Source organism: Elephantulus edwardii, unplaced genomic scaffold, assembly GCF_000299155.1.
Source record: "Elephantulus edwardii isolate Elephantulus edwardi_28Jun2011 unplaced genomic scaffold, EleEdw1.0 scaffold00022, whole genome shotgun sequence".
NCBI classification, from domain to species: Eukaryota; Metazoa; Chordata; class Mammalia; order Macroscelidea; family Macroscelididae; genus Elephantulus; species Elephantulus edwardii.
This window is the reverse complement of record NW_006399772.1, coordinates 10310369-10332573: the sequence shown is the minus strand read 5'-3', so window position 1 is coordinate 10332573 and position 22205 is coordinate 10310369. Positions and strand designations below refer to the sequence as shown.

General features: G+C 39.0%; 1 protein-coding gene across 1 annotated transcript in view; it reads right to left on the bottom strand.

Moving 5' to 3' along the window:
• Positions 1-3147: 3147 nt before the first annotated feature.
• PRKAR2B (protein kinase, cAMP-dependent, regulatory, type II, beta) overlaps positions 3148-22205 on the bottom strand; it is a 112699-nt gene continuing 93641 nt past the window's right edge. The window contains exons 7-11 of the mRNA XM_006882624.1: positions 15102-15203; positions 10451-10525; positions 5995-6060; positions 5705-5843; positions 3148-3386 (exon numbers count right to left, since the gene is read on the bottom strand). Of these exons, the coding sequence (XP_006882686.1) occupies positions 3253-3386; positions 5705-5843; positions 5995-6060; positions 10451-10525; positions 15102-15203 (516 nt within the window). The 3' untranslated portion in view covers positions 3148-3252. The remainder of the gene's footprint in view (positions 3387-5704; positions 5844-5994; positions 6061-10450; positions 10526-15101; positions 15204-22205) is intronic.

Below are 22205 nucleotides of genomic sequence, written 5' to 3'. Positions count from 1 at the left end.
ATGTCAGACAAAGCTTCAGAATCCTAGCCTGCAAGGAGCAAACTGTTTTTACCCTCTCTAGGATAAACTTGTTTGTTCTCCTAACAGTCCATATTCAATACTCTTCTCCAGCATCACAGCTCAAAGGCATCAATTCTCCTTCTATCATTCCTTGTCATTGTCCAGCTTTCTGATGCATAACAAGTAACTGCATCAGGCATACCGTAGTCTCCAGACTGACATCACTGCTCTTCAGTACTATGGAGAGGCCCCTGATGGCAGACTTTCCCAATGCAGTTAATTAATTTTTTGATTTCATGGCTGCTGGTACCAAGAATAATTGACTGTGGAGGCAAGCAAACTAATCTTACCCATTTTAATAAAATCCACACTTCTTTGTTTCATACCCCAGAGTCTGAATAGTAACTTAAATACATTCACCCAATTTGTGTCCTACGTAGTGTGAATATGAAAATATTTACACTGAGCTTTAGTAAATAATTGGTTTCCAGGAAAAATACACCTCTTTCTTTAAACTAAATAAGGAAAGCATCTCAGTGTTGAAAGACTGTTCTCTGGAAATCCCTAACCCTTCCCATAGGTACCTGTGACACATCAGGAGACTCTGCCTTCAAGAGTCAAAGGCCTCCAAATCATAAAGACTATTGGTTAGTGACTAAATATTGAGATCCATAGGCCAAATAAATGTGAGGTGATTTAGTCAGATGATTTCCCATATAACTTCCCTACCTGTCCAGATTTCTTTATGCTGCTGCTGTTTGCCACTGACCTGAAACCAGCTGACCCTCCAGCAGGTTTCCAAAGGCAGTGAATCGCTTGAGAAATCTTCTGTGGAGCAGCTGGTGGATTAGAGCCATATGCCTTTGGGATTACAGTGCAGTTTACTACTTAGGCCTCCAGACCTCCCTTATCCTAAACAGCCAAATTACTCTTCACTGTGCCACCATTATTTCATGTAGTACTAAGAATTAACACCAACCAAAAGACTATTGCCATACAGATAAGATACTTTCCTACATGCCGCTCAGAGAGTTCACTTTCGCACAAGCCACATCTCAATCACGTCTTCCATTGCTCTAGGAACTGCAGAGGTGCTCCTATGGTATAGTCCAGAGGAAGTCGTGCGCTAATCCAAAGCCACACTTCTCCAACCAGCAGCATTGTGGGGAAAAGGCAGGCAACATCTTTCTGGGCTTATCGCATCAGAAACCTGATTGAAGACCAGCTCCAAGTTGGTTCTGACTCAACGGCAATGAGTAAAATGAGATGTGTTACTAAAGTAACAGTATATCAATAAGCAAGGAAAAAACTGATTGAAAATCAACTCGTGTTTATTATAAAAGTGTGCTTTATTATAAGGAAATTTTAAATATAACCAACAATACTGAAAATAATGTAACTGGCATTTATAGCCTTGGTCCAAGTTCTTTATTAAACAGGCATTTGTTTGCTGTTCTAGGAATAGTTAACAATTAGCTTATGCAACAAAACAGATTACCTGAAAAGGTGGAGAAAGAGTAGATAATGATAAGATAGAATCTGGGGTCCTGTGTGGTTTAATTTCTAGATTAGTAGACATGGCTTTTTAAATAAAATCTGAAGTAAAACCGAAAACAAGTCATCTTCATGTAGAGCGCGCTTTCCCAATACAGTCTTATAAAAATGTTCTAAAAGGTGGCTAAAGTGCTACCTTCACATACTACAACTTTTCACATAAACATTATCCAATCAAGTAGCTTAAGGACATTTTCATATACAAGTGGGACTATAAACATTCTCTAGTAAGACCAGATAGTTGCAGAATCATTTTATCCATGTAAATGTCTTTTTTAAAATATATTTCCCAAAATGAAATCTCTTCGTTAAAAGTGAAAAAACAGGTTAGAATTCATTTTTTCAGACACTAGAGTCATGTGTACCTAGAAGTCATATAAGACTGTATCACTGAAAATGGATAATAATTAAACTCATTTTATGTAACAGAATAATAAGTACATCAATAATCATACCAAGTTCACACTGAATTCATTCTTCACCTTAACTATGAATCTACATGAAAGCAAATGGCAAAGCCTCACGGTCATATGTAGTATGAACAGAAAGTTCTTTTGTTTATATAAATATTTATACCTATTATCTTCTAGGAAGTTTTTAAAGGGGAAAAAAAGGGTAAATGAAAACCCCTTCTCATTGGCTGGAGACCTATGAGGAACTCAGGCCTGTAACGATTATAAGGAAAAACAAAAACCTGCTGGAGGCAAATGTCTGCTAAGGATTTTATTTCATAGGTTTAGTGAAGAATAAAGGAACACCTTGTGAGCAGGATGTTAAGGAATCAAAAGTAAGTTTTGGTACAGGAGGAGATTTTGCTTGTTGACTATAAGATCTCAGACACTCACTGGACAAAATAAAATGACAAAATTAACAAATTTAGATAGTTTTTTTTTTAAAAAAATTGTGACTTAGCATGTTAAACTCAAACTTTTAAAAGACTAGAAAATTATTAAATGAAAAAGGAAGCAAAGATATATGCTTGATGAGGGAAAAATGCATTAAAGATATGACATCTAAAAAGGTTCTTTTCTCTATTATCATAATGACTGCGTTGCCTGTCATTAAGCCACTGGAATATGCAGATTACTGACATTATGCCAAATGTACTTTATTGCAAAAATAGAAAAGGTTTTAAAATTGCATATGATGTTCCTTACCAGGTCACCAATAGGCCACGGCCAGCACATAACTTATCAAGCCAGAAGAACTTTAAAACAAAAATTATTAAAATTGTACTTACTATAGATATAATGAGTTGTAAAAAGAATGTGATGCTATGCAGTGTAGCATGATTCATTGCCAAGTTCCCTCTTATATGGGCATAGTTGTTAACCTATTCTGAGCAGGTAAAAATGAACACACCTAATATTGCCTATAATAACATCCTTTAATTATCTTCTCAAACACTGATTCTTTCAATATATTACAATCATTTGAATAAAGTCAATTCATAATTGTATGGAATAGAAAGTCATCAGTATGCAGGACTTTTTATGATATAAGTACTTAGAAAGTGATGTTAAAGCCTACTGACTATTAAATCACTACTCTGTTTACTGATACATTGTAAATGTAAAAAAAAGAACAGAAACCTGAAATCACAGAAAATGCTCGGCATCTACACAAACACGTTCTCAGTGGACTAACCACTACTGTGTAATTTTGTCACTACAGGTCTTCTTGCTCCATACTTTTGCTTCATGCAGTGGATTCGACAATATCCATGTTTGTTCCAAACAGGGCAACTAACTGTTCTTCATAGGTGGTGATGTTCCTTTTCATAATTTCCATGCAAGGTCCCAAAAGCCTTTCAAATGCCTGCACATCCATGGCTAAGAAAAGAGGGAAAGGGAAAGAAAAATCACATTCTTTGCAAATCTATAGAATTTCCACATGCTTTAGGATACCAATTCTGGAGATGTCAATTATGTAATTTGATTTCTAAGTAAATATTATAAAGTATAAGGGGGGAAACCCCCACAATGATTAAAAACATTTAGTTTCAAAACGGAAATGGCCAGTGCCATCTCACATCATGGTCCCTGGTCCTTCCTCAGTGTGACGTGCAGTGCCTGGCTGTGAAAACAGTAAATGATAGGGCAAGGCCTTGGAATTTTGAACAATCAATTCACTGATGCTTCCAATTCATCAATAATTAAGTGATTTATCTCCTAGTTTTTCTTTCTTAGGTCTCTAAAGTCATGTTGTAAAAACCAAATGCTCTTACGATTATTCTTAATACTATCAAGTAAGTTCAAAATGGCATCTGGAATGCTTTTGTTCACTTCTATTGGGAAAATCTTTATACGCCACTTTACCTGCCTGTCTTATTAATTTCAAAACGTAACTCAAAACGACGTTTTCAAGTGCCGTCAATTCGCCTCGGACTCTGGGGACCTGAACAACAACAGCCGGGAACCTTGCCCCATTCTCAGTCTCTGCCGTGTTCAGCACAGGCTTTTGTTTTTCATGTATGAAATTATTACAAATTACTATGAATTAGCTCTTCTAGGCTTGAGCACGATATAGGTAATTCATAATACAACCATGTAAAGAAAATGATCACATTCTTATACATTACACTGCAAATTAAAATTATCTTTTCTGCTTTTTAAAACTGCCAAGATAACAATGATACTTATGAAAATTAAGTGAATGGGCACGTAGGAATGTGAGATGTAAATCAGTACAAATAACAATTTTAAAAATAATCTTGCAAGGTACAGCAAAAGCCCTTTCAAGGAAAACACACAATTCTGAAAACTATAATGAAAAGCCATACACTAAACCAGTCACTGCACCACTATGGATTTTAAAAAAAAGATAAAAAATCAGAAACAAATCGCTCAAGATACCTGCCAAAAAGGAATGATTAAATACTTATAGTATGCCTATTTACCTAATACACATTTTTATGTAATAAAGTGAGGAAATACCTAAGCTATAATGAATAAAACATTTACAAAATTGCTTAAAAACAGAAAACACATGTAAAGACCAGAAGGAGCAACTTCCCGGCAGGGGGTTGCTGAGGGTGTTGGGCCTTCTGATTCCTACATTTTCTGTAATTTTTCAATTTTTTTAAGGTGAATATAATTTATTCTGAAAAAAAAAATTAATGGACTTCTCCATCACCTTTACTCTGTCTAATCTCTCTACTCGGGCAAATTACCTGTCAGTTCCTAATTGTCTTTTCTTCCATCCAACTATAAGACTTGATTAATAATATACTTATTTTAAAAACCTTTTAAAAACTGACATTTGGCAGAAGTTGATTCAGAAGATCTCCCTTCTTCAGAACATTAATTCTTAAGAACACTGAGACTAAGTTTATTCTGTTGAAGATGAAGCGCATAGAAAGGCTTATTACAGTGGAATTAAATTTCTTACTTAAAGAAAATGTTACCTCTATTGCCATTTCCTGAACAATACTTTCATTAGTAAAGTTAAATTTTTCTCAAGTATGACATCCATGCTTCAGGGAATGGAGAGATGTCTTGCATTTCTGACACACTAATATGTGGCATGAGAAATAAACAGCTAATCAAGAATATTTTTCTTCTACTGAATTATACAAATCATATTGTGTTTTCATTCAGTCACAACAAATATTTTATAATCCTTTGGCAAACTTATAATTTTGTTTCCCAGAGTTAAGATGAAGTATTAACTTTATTTTTCTTTCATTTTCTTTTTTGAGTAGTATAAAGCATGTTGTTTATTTTAAAGATTTAATATTAAACTTGGTATTAAGAATTTACATTTTAAGCACTAAAATATGAGATCATTTCATGTCTATATAAAATAATATATGTATACACATAAGCTGGTGGCCTAGCGTCTAAGGAGTTGTGCTGTCAACCCAAAGGCATGCGGTTAGAATCCACCATCAGCCAGGCAATCTCCTTCCATGTAATTTATTCACACACACACACACACACACACACACACACCCTATATATTTATACACACAACACATACATGAATGAAAATTCTAAAAAATTTTTAAACTGAATTTCTAATAATGCAGTAAATACTAACCTTGTCATACTTCCTAAGCCGTATCAATAAAATTACCCATACAAGATGCATACATAACGTATAAGCATAACTGCTTCAACAGAAGCTTGTTCACATCTGTGACTCCTACCTAAACATTTGACAGTCCCAATGGCGTGTGCAGAGGCAGCTCGAGGCTTGTTAGTTACCAGGGCGAGCTCTCCAAAGTACTGTCCCCGAGAACATCGAGCGATTTCTACCGCATCATTCTCTTCCACTTCTGATTTACCCTGACAAGGCAATAAAACAGATTAATGTTGGCTCAGCTCGTGTAAAATGAAAGTTAACCTCAGCTTGAACATGAAAAAAAATGGAAAGAAATAAAACCTACTATGTGCCCAGTTAATATCATTGGTTTTCTATGACTTGAAGAACACTTACCTTCCTTTTCATAGTAATCTTCACCTCTCCAGATTCTACAATGAAAAAAGAATCTGCCGAGTCTCCCTATGAAAATAACAAAAACAGAGGATAAAAAAAAATGTTTACCTGGCAGCAATAATCAAATTCAAAAGAGAAACCCCATCCAAACAGGCGATCTCAAGTCCAAAAATGAGTGGGTACTGTCAACAATTATACAGTTATGGCTTCATTTGTAAAACGACTTTATACCATAAACTCCCTATCACAGCACTTCAGCCAACTAGAACTAACCAGCCAAGAAACCATGCTTAACACTGTAGAAAGGATTTCAACCAAATTTCATCAACGGCAACACTACTGTGTTCCAGCAACAACTCTCTGGCAGATCCTGTGGCCTGAGAACTGCTATTCTGCCCGAGTCCTCACAGCGTAAAGAGTATTAGCATGGTGATTGATCCCAAATAATCAGTCTACACACAGAGAAGGCATCCAGACCTAGCACAAAGCAGTCGTACACACCTCTGACATTTCTACAGCAATTACCAGGCTCTGAGACATCAGGCTGCAGACCATCTACCTCAAGGATTCTAAAAGACCTGGGAGAGTCTGATAGGGCTGCCCTTTCAACATATGCTTTTAAAACTTTCAATTAACTCTCCCTTGATTTCCAATAAGATCCTCAAATACATCATACAGACAATAACACCCAGGTAGATACTGGCTCTTGGGCCTCTCTAACAGATTTTGCAGAAAAAGGTATTTCAAAACTCTCTGGTGTAAATTTTTAATTGTCACTTGAGACTTCAGTGTTAAATTCAACCAACTCAAAAGCAGGCTACAACACAAAGTAAACGCTGGCTCTAGATTTATATAATTGCAGACGTGGATGTTTACATGTGCACAAGTTAAAAGGTCAAAGCTTTTGCTGCTGAGTCAGAACAGACTCATAGCTGAACCTCCGGTGGCTTTCCGTGAGGCCGTAAATTGCATGGGAGGAGACTTCCCAGTTTACTCCCTTGGGGCTGCTGGTGGATTCAAACTGGCAGAGAGGTGCGGCCTTTTGGCCAGCAGCAAAGTTCCCTACAGAGCATGCCACGAGAACATTCATGTACGTACATGAATATGTCAAACACATGTAGCTAAAAATGTATTTAATACACCCTGAATTTATAAAGGCTCTGCTGGCTTAGTGGTTAAAGACACGTGCTGTTTACCAAAGGCAGGCAGTCCAAATCCTCTAGCTACTCCACAAGAGAAAAAGATGAGATGTAATCTCTTAGAATTTACAGCCTCTGACACACTAGAGGGGCAGTTACGATTCCACAGCAATGAGTTGACTTGAGTTTATAAGCATATCAACACAGAGCATCTAACATAAGCTCTATGCTATATGCTCTAAGGGCATGTGAAACTGTAAAATCATGTGCTCTCTGGTCTGTGGATTGTAACAATGGCATTTCCTCGTCTTGATGTTGCACGAATGTGATGCAAGACGGCACCGCTGGAGAAAACTGGGTGAAGAGTACAGAGGACCTCCCTGCTATTTTTGCAACTTCTTGTGAATAACTATTTAAAAAGAAAAAGCTTAAAAATAATTTTAAAAGTACTGTATAAACTGTTTAAAAGGGATATATGATTAGGTATTATTGTCATGACAGGAGTCCAGAATAAAGGCTGCACAGTGGAGTGGACTTGAGGGGAGGGATGGCATAGCAGTGAAAGAGTCTTTCTCTTACTCATCAAGGAGAAAAGTGAATTGGGGGGAGGTGGAGGGGCAGGGAGAAAAGTGCAATGATGAATGACTAGAAACCCTAAGTCTCTGTAAGCTTTCATTAAAATTAATAATAAAAAAGGTACTGTATAGTTTGTCCTTCCTGGGTAGGACAAAAGGTTACAATAAACCTTTAACTCACTGCTACTGAACTGGTTCCAACTCATAACATCCCTCTATCAGGTTTCTGAAGCTTTTAAAATCATAATGGGAGGATACTGTCCATCTTTCTCCCATATAAAAGGTTAAACACTCTGAACCCATCTCAGGGCACCTCAGAAGAAAGGTCTGGTGATCTGCTTTCGAAAGATCATGTTGTTGTTTGTTGTTGACTGCCTTCAAGAAAAGCATGACTCACAGCGACCCTATGAACAAAAGGCTTGACACCTGTCTAAAACTATCGACATTTATCAAAGTTCACAGAGTTTCCAGAGGCATGTTATTTAGGAAGTGGATGCCACTCCTGCTTTCAAACCTGCTATTGTTTTTATATGTCATTGAGTCACTTGCCATAGCCACAAAAACTTTATATGGCATACAAAGTTTAGCTTTCAATATGATTTATCCTAGTCATTGTCTGACTTTGCTATGTAGATGGACAGGAATATGTGAATGGGGTATGTTTGCCTATTCCTAAGGGTACTGGCTATCTACCATTCCACAAGAGGACTGGCCAGTCTCAACAATCTACCAGGGACAGCTAGTCTCCACACTGAACTGAGCAAGCCAGCAGCAAGAGGCACACAGATCTTCTGGCACCAATGAATGAAAAGCAAGAGAATGTAGATATCCTTCTTACTCCAGCTACATTGATGGCAGCAACACTAATGGCCGAACTAGAGATGTGATGTGAGATGAGACCTTGTCGGCGAGGAAAGAACCAATATTGGTGGACTGAGAACTCTGTGGGACAACTGGGGTAGGAGGTCAATATTGGTAGGACTGAGAACTTAGAAACACTGGTCTGAAGCCATGAGGCTCGAGGCTGAGGTGCCTGCATTCACATTTTGGGAGTTGTCTTGACTGTATACTGTTATTAATCTGGATTATAACTTCTGACTTCCCCAATACGACTCTGTGTGGTCTGTGAGCTATCACATCACAGTTTGGACACAGCAAAGCAGTAAAATTAGTGTTGAAATGAATAGAAAGAGGTGGGGGACATGTCTGATCACATAGGAATTGGTTTTGTGTTACAGATGCTGTTGACAGGGACAGTTCCCCTTTGTGAAGCTGGGAAAGGTCAGACACAGCCGTCCCTACATGGGCCTTGCTCTTTTTTACAGCACAGTTCTACTCTGACACCCCTAGAAGTCACCATGAGTTGGAATTAACCCTCCAATGGGTTTTCAGAGGCTGTAAATCACACCCAGGAGGAGACTGTCCATCACTGAGCAGCTGGTGGATTCAAACTGCCAGACTCTGGGGTAGAACAACTCCTTACCACCAGGACAAGAATACAGGAGAAGGATCACTCCTTTCCACTCTAATAGCACATTTACATACTGTGAGGAAGAGATGATAAATTTGGTTTGGACCAGTGATCTTTGCAGTTTTTAAGGAACTATCCAATATACAGGTAGCTGTGGGGCCCCTGAACTCAGGAATAAGATCTGGCTGGAGATACACATTTGGGGGAGCATCAGCTTATAAGGAGTAGTCAAAGCTGTGTGAGGTCACTCAGGAAGAGAATATGACCTTAAAATAAAAAAACACAGAAGATCTATGAGGGGGGGAAAAAGTTTTCCATTCAGGTAAGGAGTTGGAGATGGTGAAAGTAGATCAATGGACCAGGGACTGAAGTGTTAAAAGGGGAAAATGAAATACATGAGCATGGAGCTTATAGTGGAAAGAATAATGAGAAATACAGTATGTGTTTGACAGTCTGGGCAGAGCAGGTGTGCTTCAGGACTGGAAGCAGCAGCCTGGTTGGGTGGTGCCTGTATTGTGTTGATTTACAAGAACAGACTGTAGTCACCGAATAGGAGGCAAAGACTTCAGAGTAACTGGCCCCAGGTCAAGGAATAAGGAGGCTTACAGATAGTCCATTGCATGAAGGTTAAAGTCCTTTAGAATGAGGTGGTGACCCAAGAAACGGAATTTATGGTGAAAGTGGAGTAAGGTCAGAAGTGAGCATGAGAATGATGGGCTGAAGGGAGAATTAATGGTAAGAAGTAAAAATGGGAGAATTTTGTAACCCTCCCCATAACACAGAGCCTGAAAATACAGAACAGCTTCCAAATGAGAGGACTGATTTGTTGTTGTTCTTGTTGTGTGCTGTCAAGTCAGAAGTGACTCACGGCTCACCCGCCAGCACGTTATCAGAGACTGTAACTCGGGAGGAAACGGCCCTTTTACTCCATGAAGTGGCTGGATTCGCATCCAGTGCCTTTGGTTATCAGTGCAACTGATATCAGTCCCCAACAGGCCACCACAACTCTTTTTTTTTTATATCAAGTGCTATAAAATGACGCAGAAAGTAATTCAATCTATTGAATATTCACTATTAGTTTAAGATAGTGTAATGGCTGTAAACAAAAACATTTAATAAACAGGTCACTTGGTCGACTTAACATTCATTTAATTCTTTACTACATACTCATTACAGAAAGACTTGAGAAAATCATCAACATTCAGAAGATTCAGAAAAATCTTTTTGCATATAATCTTTTTGCCAATTACATAACAAGACATAAAATATACCTGAGCTATAATTTGTTCTCCATCGTTGTATACTTTGGTTCCTATTACATCTACTACTTTCAGGCGTTCAGAGACCTACAATGAAAAGAAGTCAGTATTAAAGACAGACTAATGGGTAATCTTTTTAATTCTTTAGTAGTTTTTCATTCAGTCACTCCTATACATTTCATTTTATAACAATTGCATAATGTCATTATTTACAGTATGCTATGGATATCTTACTTTTTCCTCTGCTTCCCTTCACCTTACCCATTCATATGCTAATCTCTCCCCCTTCCCTTCTCTTCCCTTCCCTTTTCCCTTCCCTCCCCTCCCCTTCCCTTCCCTGTCAACCCTTACAATTGTTTCTATCTGTCAGTCAATCATCTTTATATTCCTTTTTCTTTCTCCTTTTCCCGGTCCCTGATTCGATCAATGGCTCCTGTAACTGTTCCAGATTGTTAATTGCAATACACCTATTTTTCAATTACAAGGCCCCAGGAATTGATGGAATACCAAGTGACATATTTCAACAAGCAGATGCTCTCGATGTGCTCACCAGGTTGTTCCAAGAAATCTGAAGGACAACTAACTGGCCAATGTACTAGAAAAGAGCCACATTTATTCCTTTCACCTTAAAAGGCTAGCTGATAGAGTTTGGAAATTACAGAACTGTATCACTAATATCACATATAAGCAAAATCCTGCTGAAGATTATCCAAAACTGACTGGAACAGTACACTGACAGAAAACTACCAGAAATACAAGCTGGGTTTAGAAGAGATTGTGCCACTAGAGACGTTATCACCAATGTCAGATGATCTTGGCTGAAAGCAAGGAATTTCTATCTCTGTGTTATGCAAAGGCATTTGACTATGTGGATCACAATAAATTGTGGCTAACTTTCAAAAGAATAGGAATCCCAGAACACTTGATTTTGCTCATGTGAAATTTATTCTGGGACCAGAAAGCAGTCATCAGAATAGAGCAACGAAACAATACATGGTTCAAAATAAAAAAGGGAATACATCAGGGATGCATCTTGTCTCCTTATCTTTTCAATGTGTATGCAGAACAAATCACTTGGGAGGCTGGACTTTATGAGAAGGAGCATGCATCAGGCTTGGAGGAAGACTCATTAACAACTTGTGTTAGGCAGATGACACAACCTCACATGTCAAGACTGAGGATGATCAGAAGCATTTGCTGTGGAAGGTCAATGACTCTAGTCTTCAATGTGGCTTGAAGCTCAACACCAAGAAGACAAAGATTCTCACCACTGTGCCAATAGGCAGCACCATGATGGATGGAGAAGAAATTTAACTTATTAACAATTTCAGCTTGCTCAGCTCCACAATCAACCCTCTTGGCATCAGCAGTCAGGAAATCAAAAGACAAATTGCATTGAGGAAGTCTGCTGTCAGGGACCTTTCCAAAGTGCTAAAGAGCAATGATATCAGCTAGAGATCAAGGTGCACCTGATCCAGGCCATGGTCTTCGCAATTACTTGCTATGCATCAGAGAGCTAGACAATGACTAAGAATGACAGATGAACAATTGATGATTTTGAGCTGTTCTGCTGGAGAAGAGTATTGCATATACCATGGAAAGCTAGGTCTGTTTTGGAGAGGGTGAAACCAAGTTTCTCCTTGGAGGCAAGGATTTTTTTTTAAGTTTTTTTTAATGCAACACACACACACACACACACACACACACACACACACACACACTCTTTCCATTTAATTTTTTCCCATTCATTCATTGTTGCACATTTTCCTCCCTGCCCAACCTTCCCCCCAGTTTTCCTCTTTGAAAAGAAAAAAAAAACAATTCTTTCATTTTATACAATCCCCCCCAAGTCCACAGTACACTTTACTGTGCATTTCTTTTTCTGTAATCTTATCATGAAAATAATATCTAATCCTATATTCCTTTTAAACAGTTGGCCCTCACCTGTTTCAATGCAGTATACATTATTTATCCCCTTTTCTCTTAGGTTCCCCCAACCCCAATGTCACAACAGTGGCACTATGTAGTATTTGTCCTTTTGTGACTGAGATACTTCACTCAGGATAATGTCCTTCAGGGTAACCCATTTTGTATAATATTTCATGAATTCCTTGTTTTTCAATGCACCATAGTATTCCATTGTGTGAATATATCCATTCGTTTGTTGATGGACATCTTGGGTTGTTTCCAACTCTTTGCTATTGTGAACAAACAGCAATAACCATAGGTGTGCATACATGGTATCTTTAGGGTATATTCCCAGTAGTAGAATTGCTGGGTCAGATGGTATTTCTACTTCCAACTTTTTGAGAAAGTGCCATACTGCCTTCCATAGTGGCTGCCCCATTTTACACTCCTACCCACAGTGAATAAGGGTTCCAGTTCCTCTACAACCTTGCCAGCATTTGCTGTTTGCTGCTCTGTTGAATTTTGCTATTCTTACTGGGGTAAGATGATATTTCATAGTTGTTTTGAAGAGGCAAGGATTTTGAAACTCTGTCTCACATACTTTGGGAACATGGCCAGGAGGGACTAGAACTTAGAGAAGGACATCATTCTTGGGAGTGGAGGGACAGTACAGGAGAGGAAGCCCTGGATGAGATGGATTGACAAGGTAACTGGGGCAATGGGGTTAGGTGTGCTGGAGTCAGTGAGACTGGCTCAGGATAGGGCAGGTTTCAGAGCGATTGTACATACAGTCACTATGAGTCACGAGCAACTCGATGGCATATAACAATAACAACAATGGGTAATCTTAACTATTTTTGAGGCTCAGAGAATGGTAATGTATAGGCCAAATAAGTCTAGAAGTGTGGTGCCTGTTAAATTAATTAACAGCATTTTTTTAATTTATTTTTTTTAATTAACAGCATTTAAAAATACATTACTCATAAAATTTGCTTTTCCAGCTTCTCTCAGAAGAGAAGACTTGGCAACACTCAGCCCGTATTTCCACACGCAACAATAGTCCATGGCGCAGTAGCAGCTGTCCCTTTAGAAGGAGCACTTGTTCTCCAAGCTACCAACATCCCTTCCTGGCTGGCGTTTTTCTTTATGTTACTTGCTTAGCTCTGAAGGCATTTGGTTTTCCAGTCCCAGATCTATTTATATTTAGAGAGATACGCTGCCACACAAGATCAGCTGCCTCGCATGCATTCTGTAATGTGGCCAAACTTTCTACCAGGCACAAACTAACACTCTGACCAAGGCATAACAGAAAGGAGAAGTGTTAATATTTTGACATTTGCTGTTTTACAAGACACTGTGCCTACATATCTATGTCCTCTTTGATTGCTTCCCAAACAGTTAATGTGAGATTAACGTATCTAGAAAAACAGTTTAACAATGAAGCATAGAAAGTAAAGTTGAATTTACAGGATTAACAAAAAACAGACTTTCTCCCAAGTCTTTAATCATCTTTACAGATAAGAAAAGTGCCTTCTCATTGAGAAGACATCTGGGTTAAGAACTGAAGGAGATAGGTGCCCTGGAGCAGGCAAGGGTGTGACGATTCATGGAAGAGCGAGAAGACCAGCTTGTCCAGCGTGGTAGGATGAGCCAGGAGCCGTGGGAAATGAGGTCAGAAGAACAGGGTAGGGGCAGAGGGCTGACTACATAGGATCTCATGAGGAAAGTCTTAAACAGAAGAGTGACATGATGTGCCTTGGGCTATAAAAGGGTTATTATTGTCTGTAATACCAGACAAGACGTGATGATTGCTCATAGCTCAGGTAATGGTGGGGAAATGGGTGAGAAATGATCAGAGGTTGGATATTCTGAAGACATAACAGATAAGAGTGCTAACAGACTAGAGGGGGTGTGGGGGAAAATTGTGAGTCAGTGCTCATGCCAAGGTTTCTGGCCTCAGACTCTGGAAGGAGGGAGCCGCCATCCACTGAAATGGGAAAGACAGGTTAGGAGTGGATTTGGAATGTATTAGGTCTCCTAGAGAGCCCAGTTATTGTGTACTATCGAGTTAAAAAGGACCCGTAGCTGACCCTCCTGCAGATTTTCAGAGGCAGGGCAGAGACAGGCCATCCTTCTCCCATGGAGCAGATGGTGGACTTGAACCGTGAACCTTTGGGATTGAAGTATAGTGTCTTGCTCTAACTCAACAGATGTTAAATAGGCTGTTGAATAAATGACTCAGAAGTCAAGGGAGAGGCCTTGTTTGGTGATGTCATTTGGGAGGCATTGGCATATAGGTAACACAGTCCTGGGGTCAGACAAGGACACCAAGTGAGTAAAGGCAGACTGGAAAGACAAGAGGACCAAGCACTGAGCCCTGGAACACCAATTTCAATAGGAAAGGAGAAGCAGACCAGATTGCGAGGTAACTGAGAAGGAAAAGTAAAGATACTCTATGTTTAGAAAACTCCTTATAAAGTTCTATATATTTTTAAGGGTTGCTATTTGCCTTCAATTAGGTGTTTATGTCAGTTTTAAAATAAAGTTCACCTATCAATTAGCTCTATGTACCAGATAGGGGTTTAAATGCTTATCAATAGCAAAACAGATACACTTCTAAATAGTAAAACAAATCCTGAGTTATAAAAGCAAATAGCATAATTCTTATTTAAAGGAGCATTTCTACAGAACAAAATAGGCCTAATAAGGCAGAGCTTTTAACACAAAATAATGGTATAAACACATCCAAACTTACCTCCAAAGATTTGAGGAATGGCAGTGACTCAATAAAGCTTTCATACATTTTTCTCTTTTTGGCATTATTTTTCACAATTATTCTCCTGAAGGTTACCCTGTCCTAGAAGCAGAATATCAAAATACAAAGACAGTTAAAAGGTAGATCTTATTGGGGGAAATATCTGTCTGAATATGCAGCTTCATTTTTTTCACCAATAAACAAAAATAGAAGATTTTGAAATAAAAAATTAGCATTTTTCAAAAAAGATTGTGATTTTAGTAAAAGTTTACAGAAAGGATGAGTTTACATTCATTTGCTGATATACAATGTCCCCTTCTCCTTGTATGTAATGCATGTCTTGTTCTAGACTGCTAATTGTCATACATACAATGTCTAATCATCCATTTATTTCTTCCCTTCTTCTTTTCCAGTACCATGTTCATTATCTATCCATTCTTTTCCTGCTCTCCCTTCCCCATGCCCATTCTATTTTTATAACAGCGGTTGTATCCAGTATCTGTCTTTTCATCACTGAGATATTTCACTCAACATAAGGTCTTCCAAGCTCATTCATGTTGAGGGCTTAATTATGTATTAAATAGCATAATTTTAATGGAACTCATTTCACATTTTTATTTCTTAAAGCATAAAAAAATGCAGTATCGCCCTCCCTCTCTCGATGCTGTTGAGCCAGAACTGATTCCCAGCTGACTCTCTGATGGGTTTTGAGGGGCTGTCAATTGTATAAGAGGAAACTGCCCAGCTTTCTCCCAAGGAGCAGCTGGAGGATTCAAACTGCCTTTGGGTAGACAGACGGTGCAACTCATTACCCATTTGGCCACGAGAGCTCCCTAAAATACAACATAGAACTATATAAAGTACTAATATTATATTTTTTGTTTTCTTTTTTCCTCTTTTTAAATTAATTTTAATGAATGTTTACAGAGACTTAGGGCTTCCATTCGTTCATTGTTGCACTTTTCTCCCTGATCACCCCTAGTATTATATTTTAAAGTATGTATCAGCTTAACTTTTATTAGCAACAAATTCAACGAACATGTAATCGAACTATATCCACAAGGTGGCGCTGTTCCATTACATCGCTTCTTTTTCTGTAGCCCTAAATTCCCTACTGCTGGAGAGGAGCCCTGATTCAGTCACCCTACAGACAGAACAGCGGCTGCAAGGCTTTGCTCTACAGTAGCATACTGCCTTCATCCTTCTCCACTGTCTGTTAGAGGCTCAATGCTTTAACAGCTGTCCAACTAGGGCTCCCTGTGGTGGCCTTGTTGTTGTTTGCGATTCCGAGTGACCCTACATACAACAGCTCTGAACCCTGCTCTATCTTAAGCCAATTTCTTTGTCTCCAACAGATTGTAAAACCAATTCAGAGGAACATGACCAAGATTTTTCTTAAAGGAATAAAGTAAAATTCCCAGCCCAAATTCCTCATAGGGCTTAATCGTTAGTTCAGTTTATACACAGGGACCCACACAGGGAAGTACACTGCTTATGTTGCATCCTCATTGAAATTTTTCAGTGTAGGTACAGTAAAAACAATATGAAAAACACTAGTAGAAAACACAGTCTAAGAGGTCTTGTGAGTTTGTGCCACGTTCTGTGCACATACGTACCACACCAATCTTCTTTTTAAAGATATGAAAGCGCAGAGACACAACTGAAGTCTTAATTCTATTGTTTAGCATATTCCTGCTTCTGTGTAGAGGGAGCTCTGGTTGCTAGTGGTGAGAACTGATCCCAATCCAAAGGCACATGGTTTGAATCTGCCAGCTGTTTTGTGGGGGAAAGATGGCCAATCTCCTTCCATGCGATTAACTGCCTCTGAAAACCCACTGGAGGGTCGGCTCCGGGTGGATTCCAACTCGATGGTACGTAATGTTTATATTACATCACTTGGAAGATACTGACATAGGGACATTCTGTAGAACAACAGCTGAAAATATTTTCCCCCTAAATATTTTATTTTGAAAATTTAAGCCATTATTTTCATTCTTAAATAAGAACTCCATAATTATACCAGTTTGCATATATTAAAAAATATGCCCTTTTAACAAGAAAATCATTAACAAGGGTATGTTATTTAATTAATAAATCACCATGCCAACATCTTTGAGGCTAAACTGAAATGAACTGCTGCACTGAAGGAAAATGCCAGGGTAGAAGTAAGTCTAGGAAATCAAACATTCTTTTCCCCACTTTTCTATGACATCTTGGAACTAGTTGCAAATTGGAAGTATACTTTTAAAAATTAAAGGAAAGAGAAAAAAATGCAGAATAACTAACAAAAATACTGAATCATTTTCAAACCTGGCTCTGCATCAGAGCCCATTACTGTACTTAAGAAAAGGTTTCTGTGGTTCTAGATTTTAATGACAAGTCTCTACGTGTCAAGCACACTAATCAGTATTTCCAAAAAGCCCCACAATTAATTCTAATGTAGAATCAGGTTTGGAGGCCAGTTGTGATACTATTTTATAAAAAGAATGTTACATAAAAAGAACAGAGTAGGCTAGAAATAGTTTAGCGTTGTGCAAATGAACCAGAATGAACTCTATGTCTATAGAAGAATTTTCTATTAGTGGCCCGTACCTTTATTTCCACTGTAATGAATCATTCACACATTAATGGCAATTGAGTTGGAACCACAGTTGGTAACTGACCCTCCAATGAGTCTGCAGGGGCTGTAAACTGCACAGGAGGAGACTGCCCATCTTTCTCCCATAATGACAGCTCAATAGTCCGATTTAAAATGCTCTCATCCCCGTCATTACAATAACCACCTGTCTGAGCCATGCCCATGGTTGTACAGGTTACACAATCCTCTATCCCTAACAGTGACCAAATATTTACAGAGTTAGACTATAAAAGTCTCCTGGAACTTGCTTATCTTACACCTGTGCTTATATACCAGCCTGCCAATCTGCTGACCTTACGAGAATTTTTTCTTCTTCTACTTGACCTTCTACAGGAAGGGACACATCAACCACGCTGCTCTTTAAAAACAGGTTTGACTACACAAACAATCCAACTTGAAAACAGCCAAAGGTCTTAAGGAGACATTTCTTCAAAGATGGTAAGTGAACAAACAATAAGCCTATGAAAAGATGCTTCTGTTATTAGTCATTAAGGAAATGCAAATCAGACCGCACGGGCCATCATTTCACACACATTAGGATGGCTAGTATCAGAAAAATAGGCAAAAAGTGTTGTCAAAGATGTAGAGAAATTGTAATCCTCATCTGATGCTGTTTTAGGCTGCAAATGGTAGAGCATAAACATAATTTAAAAAAAAATACTATTTTAGTGGGTTGTCAAAACAAAGAAACAAAGAATTACCCTTCGACCCAGCAAGTCCATCCTGGGTAAATACTCAAACAACAGAAAGCAAGGACTTAATAATCTGTTCACTAATGATTACAGTAAAATTAGTTTTCATAGTCCTAATGGGGAAACAGCCCAAATAACCATCTACAAGTGAATGGATAAATGAAATGAGGTACAATCACTCAACTGAAAAGAAATCCAGTTCTAATGTGTGCATAATACAGATGCCAAGTGAAATGAGTACGACTCAAAAGGACAAATATTACCTGATTGCACAGCATCCCACAAAAGTGTGTTGATGGTTATCAGTGGGTAGCGAGTGGCAAGAACGAGAGTCATTGTTTAAGGGGCACTAGGTGTCTGACTGGGGCAAGCAATTTATTTTTCTTTTAAAAAACATGTAGTGGTGGCAGTTTGGCAGTTGCATAGTAAAATGAATGTGATTAAGGTCACTGGATCACACATTTAAGATTGTTGGAATAGTAGAGTGTATGTGTATGTGTGTGTTAAATATATCACCATTTAGAAAGGCTGAAATAGGGAGCTCTGGTGGCCTAGTGACAAGAAGCTGCACTGCAATCCCAGAGGTGGTGGTGGTCGTGTTAAGTGCCGTCGCTTGCGACTCATAGCAACCCTATGTACAACAGGCCTAAACTCTGTTGTGTCCTATGCCAGTCTCATTGTCTCTGACACACCCATCCCGATTACCCCAGTCACCGAATCAATCCATCTTCTAGAGAGCCTTCCCCTCCTGTGCCTGCCCTCCACCCTCCCAAGCATGATGTCCCTCTCCAAGGACCTGTCCCTCCTTACAACATGTCCAAAGCATGTCAGACGAAGCGTCAGAATCCTTGCCTCCAAGGGGCAGCCCGGTTTAACCCTCTCCAAGATGAATCTGTTTATTTTCTTAGCAGTCCATGGTACCCTCAAAACTCTTCTCCAACACCAAAGCTCAAAGGCATCAATTCTCCTTCTATCCTCCCTAGTCAATGTCCAACTCTCTGACGCATAACATGCGTTGTTCAAATCCACCAGATGTTCCGCTGGAGAAGGAGGGGCAACCTCCTCTTGTACCAGTCAGATCTGATATGGTACACACACAAAAAATAATAAAATTTTTTTAAAAAGAAAGGCTGAAGTATCAACTATCTTTAATTTTAAAAAAAGTTTTCTTTTGTGTGCATACTAAAGATACACAAAGATCACCACTGTCCATTTAACAAAGTTTAGTCACATGCACAGATATTACAGATCTGGGTCCAGACCACCCAGTAGAGCAAATATCACAATGAAGGCTGTCACACCAACGTTCTGGTTTCCCAGTCCATGTAAACAAGGTGGGTATATACTGTACTATTAAGAATATATATTAGGTATACATTAACTAGCCGAGTGTGCAACAGCATTATGAAAAAGCCTAAAATATTGCAAGAATGACTAAAACGTGACAAGAGACATGAAAGGAGTATATGACGTGGGGGAGAACGGTGTCAACAGACTTGTTTAGTGAGGAGCTGCCGCAAATCTTCAATTTGTAAAAAAAATAAAGTCATATCTGCAAGATGCAATAAAACAAAATGCACAAAAAGATGAAAGTTTGCAAAAAAATAGTAAAATAAAATCTCTGTACAATGTTCAATGCCTCTCAAGAGTTTAACTAGAACACATGCATACTGGGAAACAATGGATTTTTTTCACCTAACTTTGGGGGCTTGGTGGTAAGGAGATGAGTGGCCAACCCAAAGGCTCACAGTTTGAATCCTGCTGCTTCATGGGAGAAAGATGGACATCTTCTGTGTGATTTACTGCCCTCTGGAGGATCAGCTAGGAGATGGTTCCAACTCCAAGGGTCTGGAACTATCAGCTCGTTACTGTGAAACTACTCGGCTTTGCAGGCAATCCCACTGAGATGATGACATTTTCAGGTACTATTTTCTATAGTAAGACAAGTAATGTTATACTCTAGATTCACTTAACCATGCAAATACTTCCTGTTAACCACCTTTCCTTTATTCTGGAGTTCTACTTTTCTGGTGTTGGGTGTTCAGATTCTTGGAGCCCTTAAAATCCATCAAATAATAAGTCTCCTTCCACCTGAAGAAATGCCAATTTTTAACTGACTCATCACATTTCTCCCATGTAAACAGTAACTCCCTAGTTTTAATAAAAAGAGAGAAAATATTTCTCATTCTTCTGATCAAGAGATCCTTTTATCAGTAGGCTCCAAATTGTGAGTCATGACTGAGTCAGTCACATGTAACATGAGTAATGCAACAGGCCTTGGAGACGAGGTTCCTAAGAAGCTTCATATGTTTAAACTCAACTTCTTTCCTTCCACTACAAGATGAAAGCATGATGTATATCGAAACTATACATTCGTTTTTTAACAATTTTTAATTTTTTTTAATTTTTATTTTTTTGTGTGTGTGTATCATCAAATTGGATCTGACTGGTACAAGAGGAGACTACCCCTCCTTCTCCAGCACAGCATCTGGTGGTTTTCAAACTGCATACCTCTGGGATTGCAGTGCAGCTTCTTGCCACTAGGCCACCAGATCTCCCTTGTTTTATAATAATTTTTTAATGCCCCCCCCAAGTCGGTGCTACTTAAATGATCTAAGCATCAGGTAGCAAGCACCCCCATTCTTTACCCACCAGATCACATTCTTTCCCTGACTCCCACTGCTGTCAAGGCAGAACTGACTCCAAGGAGTTTTCAGAGGCTGTAGAGAGGGTAAGAGGAGACCATCTATCGTTCTCTCATGGAGGCTCTGGTGGATTTGAACTGTGCACCCTTTGGCTGGCAACACAGTCCCTATCCAATAGGTCACTAAAGCTAGAATCCATATTTTAGTAAGACATGCGTACGATTTATAAGCATGTAAAAGTTCGAGAAGTGCTAGTTTAGTCTCTCTCACTACACAGCCCTAGGGATTTCTTATTTCTTTTTTTAAATGTTATTTGAGTGCAAGTGAACTGATTTTCCATTCGGCTATTCATAGACGTTTTGTTTTACAAAACTAACTGTCACATCCACAATGTAATCACACTCTTTCCATGCCCCCCCACCCCGTCATTCTCACTTGTACCCAAGCCTGCCATCCAGGCTTTATCCTTGGGTAAATGCTTCTGTATTGACTGTATATGGTTGGTTGGTTAGGAGTGAGGGCCCCCAAGTGTTACTGTTTACCTTGTTTCAGTCATTGTTATACACTGTGCAGTCTGAACAAACCCATAGCTAACCTTCCAGCAGGTTTTGAGAGGCTGTAAATGGCACGGGGGGAGAACGCTCATCTTCCTTCCCTGGAGCATCTGGTGGACCTGAACCACCTGCCTTTGTGTTGTCCTGACCTCCCAGGACACTAGAGCTCCCTGTTTACCTTACCAGCCTGCTTATTTGAACTGAGAGTTGAGTGAGGGGAGGAGGCTGTGGGGACAGGAGGCGGCTAAGGGGGAATAAGTGTTTTTCAGGTTTGAAGAGTGACTATAGGCCACTGTCTTGGGAGTACCATCACTCTCTACTGGACCAGAAAGCCCAGTCTATTTTTATTGTTTTTACATTTCTCCCAACTCTATAAAGGATCTTCCAATTTGATCATGGCTGGGGTTTTTTTGTTTGTTTTAGAGTAGCCAGTGGTGGCAGCCAGACATGACACGGTTCTTATGGTCTTGTTTTTGATTGCCTTCAAGTTGAGCATGACTCATAGTGACCCTATGAACAAAAGGCCTGAAGCCCTTCTACAACTATCAACACTATCAAAGTTCATAGAGTTTCCG